We start from the raw sequence: 19,702 nt of genomic DNA, 5'->3' as shown, positions 1-19,702 counted from the left end.
TTGAATTGAAAGAGGATCTGATTTGTTTACCTTTCACACAAGCATCACAGAGCTTGTTATCCTGAAATTTAATGTTAGGTAAACCAGAAACAAGATCTTTAGATTTCAGTGATTAGTGTGTATGTGAGCTAACCTCCTGTGCCATAGCCAAGACTCATCTCTTCTAGACAGTAAACACTCATTTGAAGAGTTAGTTTCCATGATATCCAAAAGGTATATGTTATTCACTCTCTTACCAGTAAACAGCACCTTACCAGAGGAGTCACTTGAGATTGTGCAGCCCTTTGACTTGAAGTTCACCTTGTATCCTTTGTCACACAGTTGACTGATACTGAGAAGGCTATGCTTGAGTCCTTCTACATAAAGCACATTCTCAATAGTGGTTGAATTCCCTGTTCCGACAGTGCCTTTGCCCAAAATTCTTCCTCGGTTATTATCACCATAGGTTACATGTCCCTCTGCTTTGAGCTTCAAGCTAGTGAATTTTGTAAGATCTCCAATCATATGTTTGGAACAGCCACTGTCGAAGTACCATTGATTTTTCTTGTTGCCTTTCTGCAAAACAGAACAAAGATGATACAAATGGTACCCTTTTCAGTATAGGGTCCAGCACAGATTAAAACCTTTCCTTTAGTAGCCATTTTGCTAAGTTCTTAGGAACGAGATGCTTTCTAGCAATGCACGACTTAGAGGTATGACCAGATTTCATGCAGTTAAAACAGGTTACATGAGATGCCTTTTTGCCACTAGTAAAAGGTGGAAAACTTGATTTTGCTGGAACAAAAAAACTTGAAAGCTTTTTGACATTGGTTACATTTCGAGGGTTATAACCAATACCATTCTTGTTGAAAACAACATTCTGTGAGCCAAGGAGAGACTCAAGGTTCTCTCTTCCCTTGGTGAAATTGGAAAGAGTTTTTAGCAAATACTCTACTTGTTTTTCCAATTTTTTGCAGTTTTCACAGGTTTTAATAGAGGCATGTAAGCATGTTAGTTCAAGGCTTACCAGATCTGTTTTGGCCTTATGCAGTTCTTCCTCAAGTGTTTTTACTTTAGGTGCAAGCACATTATTTACCTTTTGCAACTTATTGCATATTACAGCTAGCCTATTTTCTTCATCATGTGTTTCTTTAAAAGCAGCAAGCAATTGATCATAGTTATCAGATTCCATAGAGAATTCACTTACTGAATCAGAGATTGACCCTTCATCTTTCACCATGAAGCACAAATTGTTTTCCTCACTCTCAGTTGAAGAGCTACTGGTTGAAGATACTTCATTCTCTTCCCATAAAATGTAAGCTCTTCTCCCCTTGCTCCTTTCAACCTTCTTGTTGGCAGATTTGTCCTTTGATTGATTGGTTGGACAATAAATTTTGATGTGCCATGTTTTGCCACAGCCAAAGCAAGTGTAGTTAGAGGAATTTGAGTCATTAGGTTTAGGATACCTTCTTTTCTGTTGGTTCCTATCTCTGTTTTTCTTCTTTAGAAATCTGTTGGATCTCTTTGTAAGTAGGCTGATTGTATCATCATGTTCAACATCTTCTTTTTCCTCATTGGTCTCATTATGTTCACTTACTTTCAGTGCAAGTCCTTTGGGTTTTCTTTCCACCGTTTCCTGCTCTTTGAGTTTCTTGAGCTCCAGCTCATGCTCCATTAATTTCCCAAAGAGTGTAACAGTTGACAGCTTTGACAGATCACGACTTTCTAATATGGCAGTCACCTTGGGTTGCCAGCTTCTGTCGAGGCACTTCAACACTTTTATGTTGAGTTCCTCTCTGTCAAATTCCTTTCTCAAACCAGTAAGGTGATTCACAATATGAGTGAACCTTTTTTGCACATCAGCAATGCTCTCCTCGGGTTGCATTCTAAACAATTCATATTCTTGGATAAGAGAATGTTTTCTTGATCTCTTCACATCTTCAGTACCCTCATGAGTGACTTCCAAGACCTCCCACATCTCCTTAGCTGAACTGCATTGGGATATCCTGAAGAACTCATCCATTGTTAATGAGGATGTTATGATGTTCTTGGCCACAAGATCATATTGAGCCTTCCTCCTTTTGGTCTCATTCCATTCAGATCTTGGCTTTACCACTTCTTCATCCTTGACAACCTGCATTGGCACATAGGGTCCATGGACCACAGCTTCCCAAATTCATGCATCAATAGATTCCATGAAAATTTTCATTCTAATTTTCCAAAAAGCATAATTCATTCCATTGAACATAGGTGGTCTATTGACAGAAGATCCCTCAGTAAAAAGCACTTTAAACTCAGACATTATTGCAATTGCAAACAAACTTGATTAAAATACAAGTCCTAGATCTTGATACCAATTTTTGGGTTCAATAGTGTCAAAGTTCAAGAGGTTTTATCACAGTACACAGAAAATAAATCGATTTATTTGGCAATGAACATATTTATTTTGACACTGTTTATGTTTAAAAACGTTTATATCAGCCAAATTATTTTTGAGGTTATGCAGATTAATTTGCAAGCCACACACACTGATTTTAAAGAGAAAACAGTGAACAACTAAAACAGTAATCTTCAAATTTTATGCAAGTAATGAAGGTTCAAATATCAGCTTGTCAATCAATTGGGTAACCTATCACAATCAAACTGTTTTATTTGTAATTACCAGTTCATATATCTTCTTAACAGAACCAAACTGATTTTCCAGAAAATAAGAACAGTATGAACAAGCCCAGAAAAAAAAAACATATTTATTTTTTATTGAACAGATTCAATTTTAGACAGATTGACAGATAAGCAAGAATCTGAGTGCAGGGATGAAGAGAAATGAACGCACAACAGTTATACTGGTTCACTCAAATGAGCTACATCCAGTCTCACATAATCCAAGGTGAAATCCACTAAACAAAACGTACCAAACACACTTACACAACCACTGTTCTTGAACCCTACAAGAAACTTGGCACACTTGCTGAAAAACATTATTTCAGCACACACACTCTTCAAGAAACCCTATCAAGAAGAGTTTACAATCACACTTTTACAAGAAATGAAATATGAAACGAATACACCTGATAGAGGATGCAAAAATCTGCCTTAGACTAGTAGAACAGATTGCTCAAACAGTAGCAGCACCTCTCACCAAGCCTTAGAGCCAACAAAGAACAAGCACACTTTTGATTTGTAAAATCTTTCAAGAACACATGTTAGTTCTCTGTAAATCCTTAATTCTCTGTTGTAAAACTTGTTTTCTCAATTGTATGATGTTAAAAACAGTTCCAGAAAATTTATGCTTGCTCTTATCACATGGCCAGCGGTTAAGAGGCGAGTTACCTAGCAAAAGGCCTACTCTAAAAATCTCTAAACTATACCTAAGACATTCTTAAAGCAAATGTACATACACATGAAATTTACAAAAAAGGCTTCATCAAACACATGTCTTGCAGGGGCAGCAACCATCTCAACAAATTCAAGATTCAATACAATTACTGTAACTACAACCTCCTCTGCTTTTAAAAATAATTTTTTTTTAAAAATACCATGGGAAGAGTAGTAAACAAATACATGTATGAAATATAAACGGGAAACTAAGGGTCTCCCAAACGGGAAACAATTGTTGAGGATCGAACACCCCCAAACTCATTACCAACATGTATCAAATAACTATAAATATACATGTGTACTGCCCTGGTAGTCGGGTATGATGACGTGGCACCCTGCTACAGTGTAGGCGTGTTGACAGGGCGCCAGGTTGGCAGCTAGGAAGGAAGTCGGGAGGCACGTATAGTCGCCGATTGTTAAGTTGGCGTGTTCCGATCTCCAGCTTACCAGAATAGGCGATCGCCAGGTTGAGGATAAAGTCGCCAGATGCAGACTCAGGCGACCAAGCAGTCGGAGATCGCCAGAACAAGCACATCACCGGAGATGAAAGGAAGCAGGTTATGAAGGCGGCCGGCGAGACTACAGGGAAGGTGTATGAAGGCCCTAACTCGCCAGTTTCAGTAGAGATCGCACTCCTAAGTTTGCTATGCACTGGGCAGTACCATGCATACGTAACTTAGCCAAAATGAGAGTAGAAGCAACGCCAAGTCAGGGAGCCTCCAGATGATGGCACGTGTACAGTTGGATGCGAGCCACGTGTCCACATCTGTAACTGCCAGGAGAGAGAAAACCACCAGGTATATAAGAGCTCTTAACGAACTTTCTGAGGTACGCACGTTCAGTTCATACACTTTACGCTTGCGAGTGACAGAGCTGTTTGTGAGAGAGAGTTTGCACGGTTCTAGTTCTTAGTATTTGGTGATACCGCCACTGACATGAGCGTCGGAGTGCGATCGGCCGCAGCGGCGCCGTGTCGTTTCTTTGCAGGTTCTTGAGGTAGATCCAGAAGAGGAACGAAGGCGATAAGCAGTGCGCACGTCGATCCTTTGACGAGGCATTCTCCCGCGCTCCGGTCAACAGGCAGGATCAACATGCAATTAAAAAGATTAACAAATCTAGTTATACATACAATTCAATAAATAATGTCAATTATAAATCCTAAAATTATTTATAAAATAATATTACTCTAATGATAATCTAACTAAATAATAATTCTAACCTAACAATTCCAATTTAACATACTCATGAAAAATAATATTAATTAATAATAACTACAAATGTTTTTTATTAAACATACAAATTAATAGACTAATAAAAAGAGAAATAAAAAATGGACATACTTAAAAAAATACCAAAAACAAATTTCACCAACCTCGTGGTGGTGTGCAGCTACGGCAAATGGAGCGATGGAAGATTGGAGGAACAATATACAACCAAAGCAAGTGGAGGAAGAAGTTACAAAAGCCTGATGGGAAGCAAAGTACAGAAGTTAATTGCAGAGTGCAAAAGTGTGAAAAATACGAGAGCGCAAGAAGAACGAAAGTGTTGAAAGCGTAAGTATGACAGACTTTGATTAGGGTAAAATAAAAAGAACATAAACGACTATTATTAGTAAGAACCGTCGTCTATGATGATATTTAATAAAATAGACTGCAGTTTTATTAAAACCACAGTCTATGTGATGCTCATACACAATGATTCTTATCAATAATCGTTGTCTATGAGTTCAGTAATAATCATAGATGGTAGTTTTACCATGAATCGTCGTCTATATGTTCGTTTTAATTTAAAAAATGTCACCGCATTTTAATGAACGACGTTTGGCTCTAAACCAGTGTGGTAAGACTGTTGCAAAGTGCAGAAAAAATGAGAGCGGGAGAAGAATGAAAGTGTTGAAAGCTTAAGTATGTAAGACTTTGATTAGAGTAAAATAAAAAGAACATAAACAACGATTATTAGTAAAAAACCGTTGTCTATGATGGAATTTGAGAAAATAGACTGCGATTTTATTAAAATCGCAGTTTATGTGATGCTCATACATGGCGATTCATATAAAGAATCGTCGTCTAAGTTCACACACAATCAAAGACGATAGTGTACCATGAATTGTCGTCTATATGTTCGTTTTAGTTTTAAAAATGTCACTGTATTTTAATGAACGATGTTTAACTCTGAACCGATGTGGTAAGGTTGAACAATTTTTGTGGAGTAGTTAATTCTTTTTTTTTATCTATGAGGGTCACAATTATAAGGGTACAAGTATAATATTTTTTAAAATCTAAAGGGTGGGTATAAGTAAATAATGATTTTAAAAATATAAAAAAAATGTTGTAGGCTTTCAAATAAGTTAGACTCTATATATTATTCAAGAAAATATCAGAAATATCAATTTAATTTACTCTCATAATAATGAACACAATGATAAAAGATGCACACATATTTCTTTATTTTCTACTATATGTTAATATCAATGAAACAATAAAAGTCCACACCCACACATGATGTCCTCAAAAGTCAAAATCATCCTGATTAGGCTTTGGTGAGGTCAACAAAGCAGTGTAGAGGCGAAGCCTATCTTCTCCCATGGAAGAGGACCTTGACAAGGGTCTCCTAGGCCTTATGAAGGACAGAGAGGTCAAAGTCAACCTATGCTTGTACCTCCTCCAAGCCAATTGAATGGCCACTGCAGCCCAAGTTCTCCACCCTGGTGAGTAATACCTTGCACTTCTCTTCACCTTTTCCTTAACAAATGTGTACCTGAAATGTTGTGTCACGTACTTCACATCCTCGGCTTCAAGGCCAAAAGCCTCTGTGGTTTCCAATGTGATGAGTGTGGATGAAGATGGTGGAAGACGTTCTATGAAGGGTCTCCTCAAACACCATGAAAGAAGCTCATCACCACTGAAGTTTCCTGGCCCTAACATGCAGCAACTCTTCACACCATCCCTTAGAACTTGGCTGCTTTGAAGGTGGCCCCTTACTACAAACAGCATTCTCTGAACTGGGTCTCCTTCTCTTGCTATCTGCATCATATACTCCTTTAATTATCATCTTTTCACCACCAAATAACACTTCTTTTCATAATAAAACAACATAAGGTGGTTCACCATTGTACCAAGTTTAGGGTTTATAAGTTTAAATGAAGGCAAACCCCAACTGAAAAAGATAATATATAAATATTTGTTGCCATGATTACACTACTAAAAATAATATAAGGTTGAAATATGTTTAAAATATTCCACATTTATTTATAATTTTAGTTGATAAAAAATATTATTAAAAATTATTAAATAAAAACAAATTTAAACATAAAATAATAATTAATTATTTAATTAAATTAGATATTATTTTATACACTAAAAAATTATTGATATTTAAAATAAATTTTACTATTAATAAAATTTTTATAAACCAATTTTTAATTAGTTACGAAATTTTTTAATTATCAAGTTTAAGATCTGAAATAACTAATTGAATAAAAATTATAAATTTGATTTATAAATTTTTATTAATAATAAAATTTATTTTAAATATTAATAAATTTTTAATTTATAAAATAATATATAATTTAATATATAATAACTAATTATTTATTGCGTATAAAATTGATTTTAATTTAATAGTTTTTTTTAGTGTTATTAGTCATATACGAAAGAAATTATGAGATCAAGAGTGTGTAATTAAATAAGACAGGTTTGTAATATAAATTTGAATTAATTTTAGGTGACAGTAAAATATGTATTAAAAAATCATGTTTATAGTTGAAGTTAATTAACTTGCACTATGCATTATGCAAAATGAGGTATTTCTACATAGTGGAAATTAGAACGTACTGTTTCTCCCTTTGTGAATATCAGAGACTTCACACGGTCACAGATGTTCTCGAGAACCAGATCGTCCATGTGTTGAAACAGAGGCACCTCAATAAAATACAAAGATATATTTAGTAAACAACAACATAATTGACTTTTTAACAAGAGTTTAAAAATAAAACTAAAACACTATTTATTATGGAATTTTAGTCTTCATGGTTTAGAAAAATTTTGATTTTGTCAAATTTTTAAATTTACGTATTGTTTATTTTGATCTCATTGAACTTTAAACTTAATTTATGCATTTAAGTTAATTACTGTGATTTAGTTAATCAAAATATACATATAAAAAAACAGTTATTTATAAAATTATGAGTTTGATCAAAATTGAGAATTTATCTAAAATATAAAAACTAAAATCATAATAACAATAACAACTTAAAAGATACCAAAATTACTATTTATCTTAAACATATTATCAAGAGGGAAAAATCATTGGTGGCAATCCATCTACTCTTACTTTTGGCGCGGTAATAAATTTTATAACATTTACAATGCAGAGTCTAGTGAAAAATTTACACTAGCTTTTACTATCTTTTACTATGAAAAGTTACTTTTAAGCAACCTACTACATTTTCATTATTTTTTTTCCTCTTAATTAACTCTTATAAAAAGTTGATTTTTTTTTTAATTTTGTATTTTGTATAACTTCAACATTAATTTAATTATTGAAATTTTGCTTTTTATTTTTAAAATTTAGGATCTCATAAAAAGATTTATATAATAAATTTTTTAGACTTAATTAAATTTTAAATATATTAAAACTTTGAGTATTTTTAATTGAATTTCTATTAAAAAATATTTTACTAAGTATTTAATATATTTTTTATATTTGTCTAAGTATTTTATTGTTTGATTTTGGTGGTGTGAATGTTACTTTTGTCTTCTTGTCTCCAACTCATCATTCTCTCTTTAATCTCTTCTGACTTCTTTTTGGATTACTTAAAATTGATGGGATACTTAAAATTTAATTAAATTTCTTTATTACCATTATCCTTAAATTTAAAAGTTAGGGAGAGAATAAGTTCTTGAGCTATTTCTTTACCTGTCTAACCAAGTCAAGACAAAGATGGTACTTGATGTCTCTTCTTAACCCTTCAGGAAGATTTCTGGTCATCTCGTATTCATCAACACCTCGCATGGCAGCCCAACGATGCCTCTCATAGTTACGCACACGTTGTCGAAACCCTTGTGGCAACCTTCGTTTCCTCATCCACCATTCAATGTTCCTCATCTTCAACTGCATTGCTTGCTTCTTTGACGTTGTTGCATGCAAAAATACCTGCTCCATTGTAACATCAAACCAATTTTCATACCATATATTTCCCTCACCGAATCAATATTCATTTAAATGAATGTGATTAGTTAGCAATTGGTAATGGCATGGTGTTTGTTACCTTGATGTTTCCGATCAACATAGTTACAAGAAGAAGGCCACTGGTCAGCACAATGATGTTGAAAACTACTTCTAGCCATTCTGTTGTACTTTCTAGGTTTCCAAAAGTGCTTATCACATCAACAATATATGGTTTAAATTTTGGAGTAAGCATGAAGCAATAATAACTACCACACACAAAAATAACGATAATTGACCAAATATTAGTGAAAATACATGACTGTGCCGTGATTTTTATAAGATTTAATTATTTATGTTAGTACTTATTATTTTGCAAATTTTATTAAACTATTTTTTATCAACATCTTTTGTTATTTTTTTCATATTTACTAATTTATTAAATAGTAATTTGTGAGCATAAAATATTAAAAAATTGTCATTAAAAAATTATTAAATAAAAAATAAATTTAAAAGACAAAAATTAATCATTCAGTATTTTAACTAAATTAAATATTATTTTAAAATCTAAAAAAATTATTAATATTTAAAATAATTTTATTATTAATAAGATAAAATTTGGCAACTAATTATATATCTATTTAAAAATTAGTTTATAAAAATTATTAATAATAAAAATTATTTTAGATATTTATAAATTTTTTTAGTTTTTAAAATGGTATATAATTTAACTAATAGTAAATAATTATTATTTTTTTAAATTGATTTTTATTTAATATTATTTTTTAGTGTGTCGTTTTATCATCTTTTATTTTAATAACTTTTAGACTTTGTTTTATTTTTCTTTTACAGTTTATTTTCATGACACATCATAACTTTATTGAAATTTTAGAAAATAAGAAAATGTATAAAAAAAATTAATAGAAAATGTGTTAAAAATAATTTATAAAATAATAACAATTTTAAATAGTAAAATGTGAAATTAAACCATCTATGGTGATATGTTGACACACAAACAATAAACAACATACACTTCATAAATCAATAAAATAATATTTTAATCATATTTAATTTATATTTAATTTTAAATATTAAAATATTATTATAATGTGGTGTAAAAAGTATGATTTTTCTAAAGAAATCTTTTCCAAGAACATTTAAGGCAGAGAATGGTTAACATGGACAAATGAAGGGATAGAAGGAAAAGAAAAGAAAAGAAAGGTGGTACCTTAGAGTCATTAGGCCCCAGAAGATAGGGAAAAGAATCTTTTCCAAACGATTATTATTTTTGACAAGCTGAACGGTCCATCTATAAGCTCCATAGTTGTAGTTGTCAGGGCCATTTAAGCATGTTTGCCTCACTTCTCTGTTCTCTGCCCATGCCAACCTTGCTCTATCCCTAACCAACAAACTCTTATTGCTTCCATAATATATAGGGCTTTGACATGACAGAATGTTCATGCCACAACCACTTGTTTTTCCACACTGCACTTTCAGACACTTTGCTGCCCTTTGAATCCCCAGCAAGTACCAACATGCCCCTGCTGCCTGATCATTTGTTCATAAACACTGCAATATGTTAACTACTCACACCAAATTCTATTCCATTTCACATTATATATATTTCAAAACATCAAATTTCAAACCACAAAACAGTGGTTCATCATGTCCCACCACAGTTCAAAGTATCCTACTTAAGATACTTTATAGAAAACCTAAGGGTCTGGTAATCATCAGAGAATAGATTTTTTAATGTTTTCTTATAAGTTTTGGTATAGAGTGCCCTTGCTTTCCGTTCTTTAATAATTTTTAATATGATTGGTGTGTATGGATATATTTTTTTATCAGCAGGTGTGTATGGATATACCAGCATACTTATTTGCACAGTGAATAAACTTTATTGTAGAGAATTACTTGGATGATACTTCTTGAAACAAGCAAAAAGTAAAATTGTCTTTGTGCTGATATATATTATAAACATGTATGGTTGGTTCCACTATTCATTACAATCATTGGAGAATTATACACAACGAGAAAACAAAAAAATTTCCACCACCTTAACTATTCATTTATCTGTTACCACTCTCACTATTGTTATGTCTAAGTCTTTCTTCCATAAGATAACAAATAAACTCGTAATATTTGAAGTACTCATAATCAAATCTTACTTTGTATTATTTGTATATGGGTGAAAAGAAAGGTGTGACTTACATGGGAAGCAACAAAATAAGCTATCATGTTAAGGGCGATTCCCCACCAAACTGTTCCAAAAATGTAGCCAGAGAGGTTTTGCGTGCGTCGCAGATGGCAAACAGAATGATAAATTTTGGGAAGGTATTGGAACAGAAATATAATTAAGAACACTGTCATCACCAACGTCACTGAACCTTTCTCCAACAACGACGGGATTGCCACCCAAAGCACAATCTGAAAATCAAACAAACAACTCTTCATCACATCAATACAACCTTTACTACACTATATATTTCTAATTTATACACATACATGCATGTGTAATCAAAAGTTGTAACCAATTACTACCACATGTTATCATAAGGATTTGCTGCATTTGTTCTGGTTTTGGAAGCATAGATCATAGGCAGGTGCAGGGAAAGTCCAGTGGTGCAGTGCAGTTTGATTAGGATTGGTATATGGGTGGCTGAGATGCAGTATTATAACAGAGATGTTATAACAGAGACACCAGTAAGGGACAATAATATACGTTATTCATTCTGTTTTGCTGGTATTACTTGAAATGGTCTAGTTTTGAAATTTCATAGTTTTTGTTTATAATATGTAATGTTGTTAGGATGTTGTTTAGTTTTCTTTCTATTGCAATAGAGTCTTCTAGGATAAGTTTTTAAAATTTTCTATATAAGAAGAGTTCAAACATCCTTTAAATTTTTTATTTTAATTTATTGAATATAAAAAAAACTAACACATGCATCTAATAGCACTCATTTTCGTGATGTATCTTTAAGATGTGTATTCACTTCAGAAAATTCTAATTATGCAGTATTCACATTTTTAATTAAGGTCATTTATACTCTCTTTTTGTGTTATAGCATCATTTACATTTGTAGTAAATAAGCCATTTTAAGTTCTCTTCCACAACTGCATGCAAAGATAATTTTGAAAAAATTGAGATCAAACATTCAATGATGATCAAAAGCCAGATGGCATATATGTTTGTGACTGAGTTGTCAATATTGACGAGCATAATGAAATGTTAGAAACAAAACATGCAATAATAATGTCTAGATATTTAAGGGGACCACATCGGCGAATATATCATAAAATATTCTAACCAGACAAAGAATCAGATTGGCTGCAATCTAAATTTGTGGCTCCAGTACTTATTTTTATGATCTTTTTTTTAATACATAATAAATATATACCTTCAAACAGAAACCAAATATGCATGTTATTATGCAGATCATCACATCATTCAAGTGCCGTGTTTTAGCTTCTAAGAATAATGACAAAATCACTCTTCAAAGACTCCTTTGGTACAATGCAAAAAAACAAAGAAAGGAAAATGAAAGCACAGTCACACCAATAAACCTATAGACATTTTCTGGGATGGTTTCTGCTACACCACGTGCTTAGGCTCATGTAGTGTTCCTTTGTTAGATAGGTTCATCAGATGCTATTTTGTTTTCATTCTTATTCTGCATTACTTGAAATAGAAAACACTTGGAATCGATTTTCCCCATCAATGCAAAGAGAAAATTATTAAAATAAGAACAATGAATCATGAAAATCATAATAACAAATCCTAACTTGCCAACTAAAAATAAGCATATATGGGTTTTTTGTTTAAGAAATTGGAGTAAACTTTGCTCCTTATTACTAAAATAAAATTATTTTTTAAAATATTACTAGTTCAAGAAAACCGTGTCACGTGAAAAAAAAAGTACAATTGTATAAATGTAACACAATTTCTGTATAATCATTTTGAATTAAATGTTTATTATTTTAGTATAATTCATTTTAACATTACAAAAATTAATCACGAATTTTTCATAATAACACGATTTCTCAAATTTTGTAATGTTTAAAAAACAAACAATTTTAATAATAAGAGACAACAATTATTGCAGTTTCGTATAAATTCCCATATACGAGTTAATGATGATTATGTATAAATTTAAAATTTTTTAGGGAAAGACCAGAAGAGTGGAGATCAAGTATTCTAATTTTATTTTTTTTCTAAATGATGATGATATGTTTTATTTGAAAATTTAATATAGTTCCAACAAGTTTTCCAACCTTCCTTACAAATTTAGGTACCAATAAGCATTTTGGAAGATCTGGTATTAGTTTTTACCGTATGAAACTTATTAATTGCGTATAAAATAGATCAAACCATCTTCACAATAAACTTATAAACCACATATATCAAATCATCTAAAGTTTAATAGACGCAAATGAGGAACATCACATGCAGAATATTGTTGGCTAGCTTCAAAGTTTTCATGCTAAAAATGTATACACACTCCCATTATCGCATACACCTGTCACGGTCTTCTTCAATGCACTCTAATTAAAAATACCAAACTACGAACTTTCTCCTTTCCAATCATTTTTTTTCATGCAAAAAGCAAAAACGCTTTTAGCCAAATACTACTCACAACATGCCAAAACTCATAATTAACTACGTGACAATATAATTATGATCTTTAACATTTACTTCTTCACCCCTCTATCTACACCTTTCGATATAATCCTTTCAATGTTAAAAGGATAAGATAGAGTCATATAAAAATAACATTACTTTCATTTATTATAAATTTCATATTAACGTTTATTTGTATTTTATATAAAAAAAAAAACATATAGTTGCGCCCTTTGCAAACATAATCATACTATATAATTAACAATGACAGCAATTCAAATTCCTTTACCCTTGGAGATAATATGAGAAATAGTTTTTGAATAATCTTGTAATATAATTTAAAAAGTGGTTAAAAATTCTATCTATAGTCATGGAACCTGTATTTGATTTTCTAATGGAACAAAATGTTAATAATAATTTAAAAAATAAAAGTTGTTGTAATTATAGGAGTTGGTGCTTGGAAAATTATTAGTCTTACAAAAAAAATGTTTCCTAATGATAATACCAATAATTTAATTTCTATATAAAAAATTAGGCTAACAAATAATTAGATTGTCGTCAAGATAAAAGATTAACATGTTGCATATTTTCATGTCTTCATAAAAATTAAGGTAATTAGTATAGAAAGTCATAAGAAGAAGAAGAAGAAGAAGAAGAAGAAGAAGAAAGTGATTTACCTGTGGCAGAGGAAGAATCACGAACAAATCAAAAATGAATCCCGTCCGTGACTTGAGATACCCTAGCGCGACAGTGCGCGGCCGAGTGTCTCTGAGTCCCGCGGCGGCGCCCAACCCGAACGTGCGTTTGGCCATCTTCATTCTGAGCACCATGTTCCACAGGTGCAGCGCGTCCGTCATGCACCGCAGCACCGTCACGGTAACGGCGAGCCACCCGTCAACGAACACGCACATGCACGAGTCGCTAACGGAGAGCGCGTAGAAGAACAGAGGGTCGACGAACAACCCCGCGGCGCACACTAGCAGGAACACTCTGTTCCATTCCTGGACCCACTTCGCCCTCGGGTCCAACACCTTCCCCAACGTTCTCCGCCCATCCCCGCCGCACTCCGCTGTTGACCGCCACCCCGCGCCGGTGGGCTCGTTCTCGTTGCCTTCTAAATGCTCCTCCTCCTCCTCCTCCTCCTCGTCGGAGGTGGTGATAGGGGTGGGGGTGTAGTGGAGCACGTGCGAGGCACGTGATGAGGACTCTTGCTCTGTTATTGTAGTAGCCATGGTGGTGGAGAGAAAAATTAAGAGAAAGAAATGGATTTCTTTTTTGTTGGGATGGTTTGATTGAGGGTGGATTGTGTGAGGGAATGAAATTGTAAGAAGATATGATTGGGATTTTTGTATAAGAAATGTTGTGAGTGGGACACATACACATAGAAAGAGAGAAGTGTGAAGTGAAGATGGTTGCTCTATAGTATGATAGCCATGCTTGGTTAGTTGTTCCAAAGAGACCCACACATTGTAGGAAGATAACGTGGAGATTATGATTATGTATTTTGAATACATAACACACAAACTGTCCTTCCCCAATCAAATTTTTCTAAGTTGTGTTTCGACAGCAATAATTGAGGAAACATTTTCCAATTTTTGTCACATAATAATAATAATAAGAAGAATAAAAATAAAAATAATTCATTTTATATATCACAGTTTATTTTTATGGAAGGTAATTTTGTTTGAGTTTCATTAAATAAAATAATTAATACAATTGTATATTTAGATTTCAAGTCTACTTATATTAAACAAAAAAAAATAATCCATATCTGTTTGAGCTTGATGGTTAATAGTAATTTTCCTAGTTTGGTTAATGATGTTTTGGAAAAAAAAAATTGTTCTCGCCGGTTGACCTCTCTGTCGATTGATCTGGGTAAAGCTCCGTTGCTAACCTGTCTTCTCTGGAAATCTGTCATTCGTCTCCTAAATTGCACTGGAAAATGATTCCTTCCGTTGAGACATCTACCTGTTGATCACACTCTGACGATCAAGTCAGTAAGAGCATAAAACAAAAGTAGTATATGTAGCTTTAGCTTAGCACTCAAAAAACTGTGTCCCTTTACCTGGGGTCTCCTGCCCCTTTTATAACTACTCTTGTAACAACTTTCTCTCATGAGAATCTTATCTCAACTGAAAGCATAAAATAACAAAAGAAAAACTACCTGCTATGGGGCACCACTTATCTCTAGGCGTGGGCACCCTTACTTATGGTGCAACATTATCTATTCATAATGCATGCAACTTGTTCTATCTCGTGTCCTAAAATGCACACTTAGGTCGAACGTGTTTATGTGACCTAGCTGTCACGTGTAACAACACCACTTTATATAATTCATTAACAACCCTAGACTAACCTATAGAATATTACTTTAATTATTCTCCAACGATCTCACTAAGGTAACTGGGCCAACAGCCGAACTGACCTACTCACACCCGTGCACCGAGCTCCAATTACTGAGCACCGAACACTCTGTCCAGTACAAAAATATTACTTTATGTTAAAAAACATATGTTGTTTTAATTAAGAGTGTAATTTCAATAAAAAAAAAACTTACTAGGGTCTATTTATGACCCTTCAAATGAAAAATAAAATAAGCTAATACAATGAAATATAACTAGGTTAAATTATATGGTATAGGTGTTTCTTTTTTTATATAAAAAACTAAACTAAACCACACACTAGTGCAAAATGTAAAAACAACTACTCTTTATTTAATGTGGTTTTACCGTTAGACGCGGTCTTTCAAAACGCGGTGACATTTTTTAAATTAATTTCATTTACGAATGCGGTTATTAAAAATGGATACATTCTGAAATCTTTTTTAACCCTAACTCTGAAGCGCGCCACTTACGCTTTTCATACTTTCCTCCTATTCTTTCCTGCTTTGTTCCTGCTCACACCTCTTCTTTGCGTTCAATTTCGCGTGCCACTGTAAGTTCTCGAGCTCTGTTTCTTCTTCTTGTTCGTCTATTCTTCTGCATTGTTCATTTCTCTTATTTTGTTTTCTTTTTTGCATTGGTTGAAGTACTGTTTCATTGACTTCGCGCTTCTTAGGTGTGTTTTTCTTTGCTCCGTCGCTACTGCCGCCGATCTCGTGCCACTCTTCACCAACATTACATTCACGCATAAGGTTGGTGGTGTTTTAAATTTGTTTGAATTTTTTTTAATGTTATGAATATGTTTCTTTTTTATTTATTATAATTTGTATTTTTAAAAATTTATATTATTTATTATAATTTGTATTTATTATTAATTTATATTATGTTAGTTGTTAGTTTAGAATAGAGTTATCGTGTTGGTATTGAGTCCGAGGGTGTTCGACCCTCAACTTTACACTAACACACATAGATACACAAAGAGCTTTCTACAGCTTTCCTTTGGTGTTTCCTAACCCTATACTAACTTGAGCGTCGGAGTGCAAACGGCCTCTAGGACGGCCTTTGTCCTTGTGATTTCAGATGTTTGATCGAAAAAAGCACGAACGACAGCAGGATACTTAGGCGTGTGACCGTCGTAGACGCGCGAAGATAATCAAGTCAACCGACACGAACAGAGAAAAGTTAAAAGAGGAACTTGCCCTTTCAATTCGTCCGAGGTCAATCGAACAAAAGTTGTGAATGTCATTAAAGATTAAAAAAATCCTTTGTTCAGCAAATCTGGTAATAGGTACCTAATAATTTTGCAATTATTAATATTATATTTAAAAAAATGTTAAACAGAAATCAATTTTAGAAAAAAAATAATTAATCACTATATTTACTAAATTAAATACTATTTTAAAAATTAAAAAATATTATTAATATTTAAAATAATTTTATAATAAATTTTATAAGATAATTTTTAAATTAAGATCTAATTAGTTATTAATGTTTCAAATTAATTTAAGTAATTCATTAATAATAAAAATTATTTTAGGTACTAATAATTTTTTAACCCTCTAAATTAATATCTAATGTAATTAATATAATATTTAATTATTTTTTATTTTTAAATTTAATTTTTATCTAATAATTTTTTTATAATCTTATAAAATTTTATTTTGAAAAAATAATATATATATATATATATATATATATATATTAACAATAGTATTTTAAATAACAAGCAAAAACTCAATGGTAAAAGTTTTGAAAAATAGGTTACAATCAAAAGTTATATTAATCTTTTAATATTACGAAGAGATTTGCAACTATTTTTAAATAAGTTATTTATTAAATTATAAACAAAACTGCAATAATATTTTCGATCATAAACATTGGTCACAAACATTGATCACAATTAACTTTATTTCGAGTAAGTATTATAGCAACCAATCATATAAAGATAACGATAAAAAATGAATACATTAACTAAAATATAGATTACTCTAAAAATGGTAGCTAATGGAATCAGCTACTAATAGACTTAATTCAATCGTTAATATAAATAATAACAAAAATAATATAATTATAATAATTTTAAGGATTGTTAAATACCATTTTTTTTATTGGTATGCCCACTTTTGACATGGTAAAGATAAACTAAATACGTATTCACAGATTTAAGAAAATCTTTATTTCTGATAATCTTAAAATAACTCGGTCAATCAATCATTCTCTTTCATTTATAACAATGCATAAAGGACATTTCTTCTTTGATGTTCTTCAATTTTATTATTCATAATTAATAAAAACTTAAATTTAAATTTATTTTATAAAATTAGTTTATAAAATGAAATTTAGACTCATTTATATACTATTAAATAATAATATTATTTTTAGTTTATGTAAAATCTTCAATAATAATATTAAAATATAAAATTTTTATAATTGTTTATTTTAAATTGAAGATTTGAAATTTAAAATGTTTAGAAAAATTTAAATTTAAAAAACAAATAAAGAATCCAATTTCTAACACTTTTGTCTTTAAATAATTATTTTTGAAAATTCAAAATAATTTTTTCTAATAATTAATTCAATAAAATACAAATATTATAAACTTATAATAAAATGTTTATAGAAATATAACAAATTTTTAAAAGTATTTAAAAAATACATGAACATGTATGCTGTAGTGCTTATATTTCCACTAATAAAATAATATGTTTTGCTTTTGTGTAGCTCTTTTAAAAATTAAAGTCACATGAGAAAAGGTAAGAGTATAAAGGAGCTCTTATTTGTTGGACATCAGGATTTTCTTAAAATTCTCCTTACTCTATCTATCATTCGTTACCTTTTGCACTTATCAATAAATTTCTGATTGGACATAACAAAACATAGTTGAAGTGATAAGTCAAGGATTCCCTAAAGCTCCAGACAAAATGTGATTTGGACATACATTTTGTATAAGTTTTTTCCAAAATAATAATAAAAGAACCTTAGTATTACTGGAAGTTTGGTTGGATATCAGAAAACATTTTTTATAATTTTTTGAAAATATAATTAAATATTAAAATTTAAAAATATAAAATTTAAGTACTTAAAAAATTTAAAAAATTAATAATAAATTTAAGTATTTTATGAAAGACTTAAAATTTAATTAAATGTAAAAAGATAATATAATCAAAACTAAAAAAATATGAATCATATTATAGATATTTACCTTCCCTTTCGTCCAATAATCCTAAGAAGTTTCCTGATAAAAGTATTATTTAGTTAACCACACTTTTAGTATCCTACACATAACTTTATTTAAAAGTGAAAGATTAACAAAACAACATCTTTTGTTTTTCCTAACTCCCATCTAGTGTCTCTTCTCCATCCTTTTTCCTCGTTCATGTAACAGTCACTAAAACGATTTTTGTTTCATGTTGATCGACAGACAGACATACACAATTTGATTTTTTTCTCTGGTCTCTTCAATGCTCATCAAACATTGTACTTGTACTTATGGGCACACACAAAATTTTCCAATCAACAACACAAAATAAGAGAAAAGCCTTGTTTGGTTTGGATTGTAAATCTTTAATTGATGTATTACGAAGTGAACTTTAAGTCTAATTCAATCTTATAAAATCGGCTTATAAAGTGAGATTTGCATCCAGTTCGTGCATGAGATAACATATTATGGATGGTTCGATAATGGTGTAATAGTGGATGACCTGATAAACTCAACAAACACTCGTTAGGATATGTTCAAAATGTCTCTGATACCATATTATGAAGTGAACTTTAAGCCTGATTCAATCTCATAAAACTGACTTATAAAATCAGGTTTGCACCCACTTATATACAATGAAAATGTTCTCATAGTAAATGGGGAATCTCGAACATCATGCATCTTTTACCTCTTACTGTTAATAATGCGAAGATAGTGAAGTACAAATATCAACCATGTAAGGGACCCTCGTGGTTAAGTTGGCTTAATTTGTTTTGCTTCGTCATCGTGTACCTTGATAATACGTGTCACCAAACAAGAATTAATCATACATGTATATCCAACTACTAATTTCAAATCATGGAAGAGACATTTTACATGGAGAAGATACACACATACGAGAAAATTCTAAAAAAGTCATAAAAAAATAAATATTATCTTAGCTAGCATGCCATTAAGAATTCGTTGTAAGCATGCAATATA

The 19,702-nt window shown here is 31.4% G+C and overlaps 1 protein-coding gene across 1 annotated transcript; it reads right to left on the bottom strand.

Annotated features, from left to right (window-relative positions):
* Positions 1-5,779: 5,779 nt before the first annotated feature.
* Positions 5,780-14,712, bottom strand: LOC137806222 (cyclic nucleotide-gated ion channel 4). The gene is made up of 7 exons (XM_068606254.1): positions 13,819-14,712; positions 10,735-10,950; positions 9,752-10,071; positions 8,627-8,735; positions 8,275-8,511; positions 7,191-7,277; positions 5,780-6,380 (listed from the first exon to the last, which is right to left on the bottom strand). Exons 1-7 carry the CDS (start codon positions 14,653-14,655, stop codon positions 5,865-5,867), a joined length of 2,322 nt encoding a protein of 773 aa, XP_068462355.1. The 5' UTR covers positions 14,656-14,712; the 3' UTR covers positions 5,780-5,864.
* Between the last annotated feature and the right edge of the window lie 4,990 nt (positions 14,713-19,702).

Source organism: Phaseolus vulgaris, chromosome 11 (genome assembly GCF_051622355.1).
Source record: "Phaseolus vulgaris cultivar YP4 chromosome 11, ASM5162235v1, whole genome shotgun sequence".
Classification (NCBI taxonomy): domain Eukaryota; kingdom Viridiplantae; phylum Streptophyta; class Magnoliopsida; order Fabales; family Fabaceae; genus Phaseolus; species Phaseolus vulgaris.
Note: the sequence above shows the minus strand (reverse complement) of the source record. Positions and strands in the feature narration are given on the sequence as shown.

Excerpts from the sequence above, each read along its gene's own strand:
- LOC137806222 (XM_068606254.1), bottom strand. The coding sequence starts at position 14,655 with ATGTATTCAAAATACATAATCATAATCTCCACGTTATCTTCCTACAAT. Across the intron at positions 10,072-10,734 it reads CTTATTTTGTTGCTTCCCAT|GCAGCAGGGGCATGTTGGTA; the intron begins GTAAGTCACACC and ends ACAAATGATCAG. Across the intron at positions 6,381-7,190 it reads TATTCACAAAGGGAGAAACA|ATAGCAAGAGAAGGAGACCC; the intron begins GTACGTTCTAAT and ends TATATGATGCAG.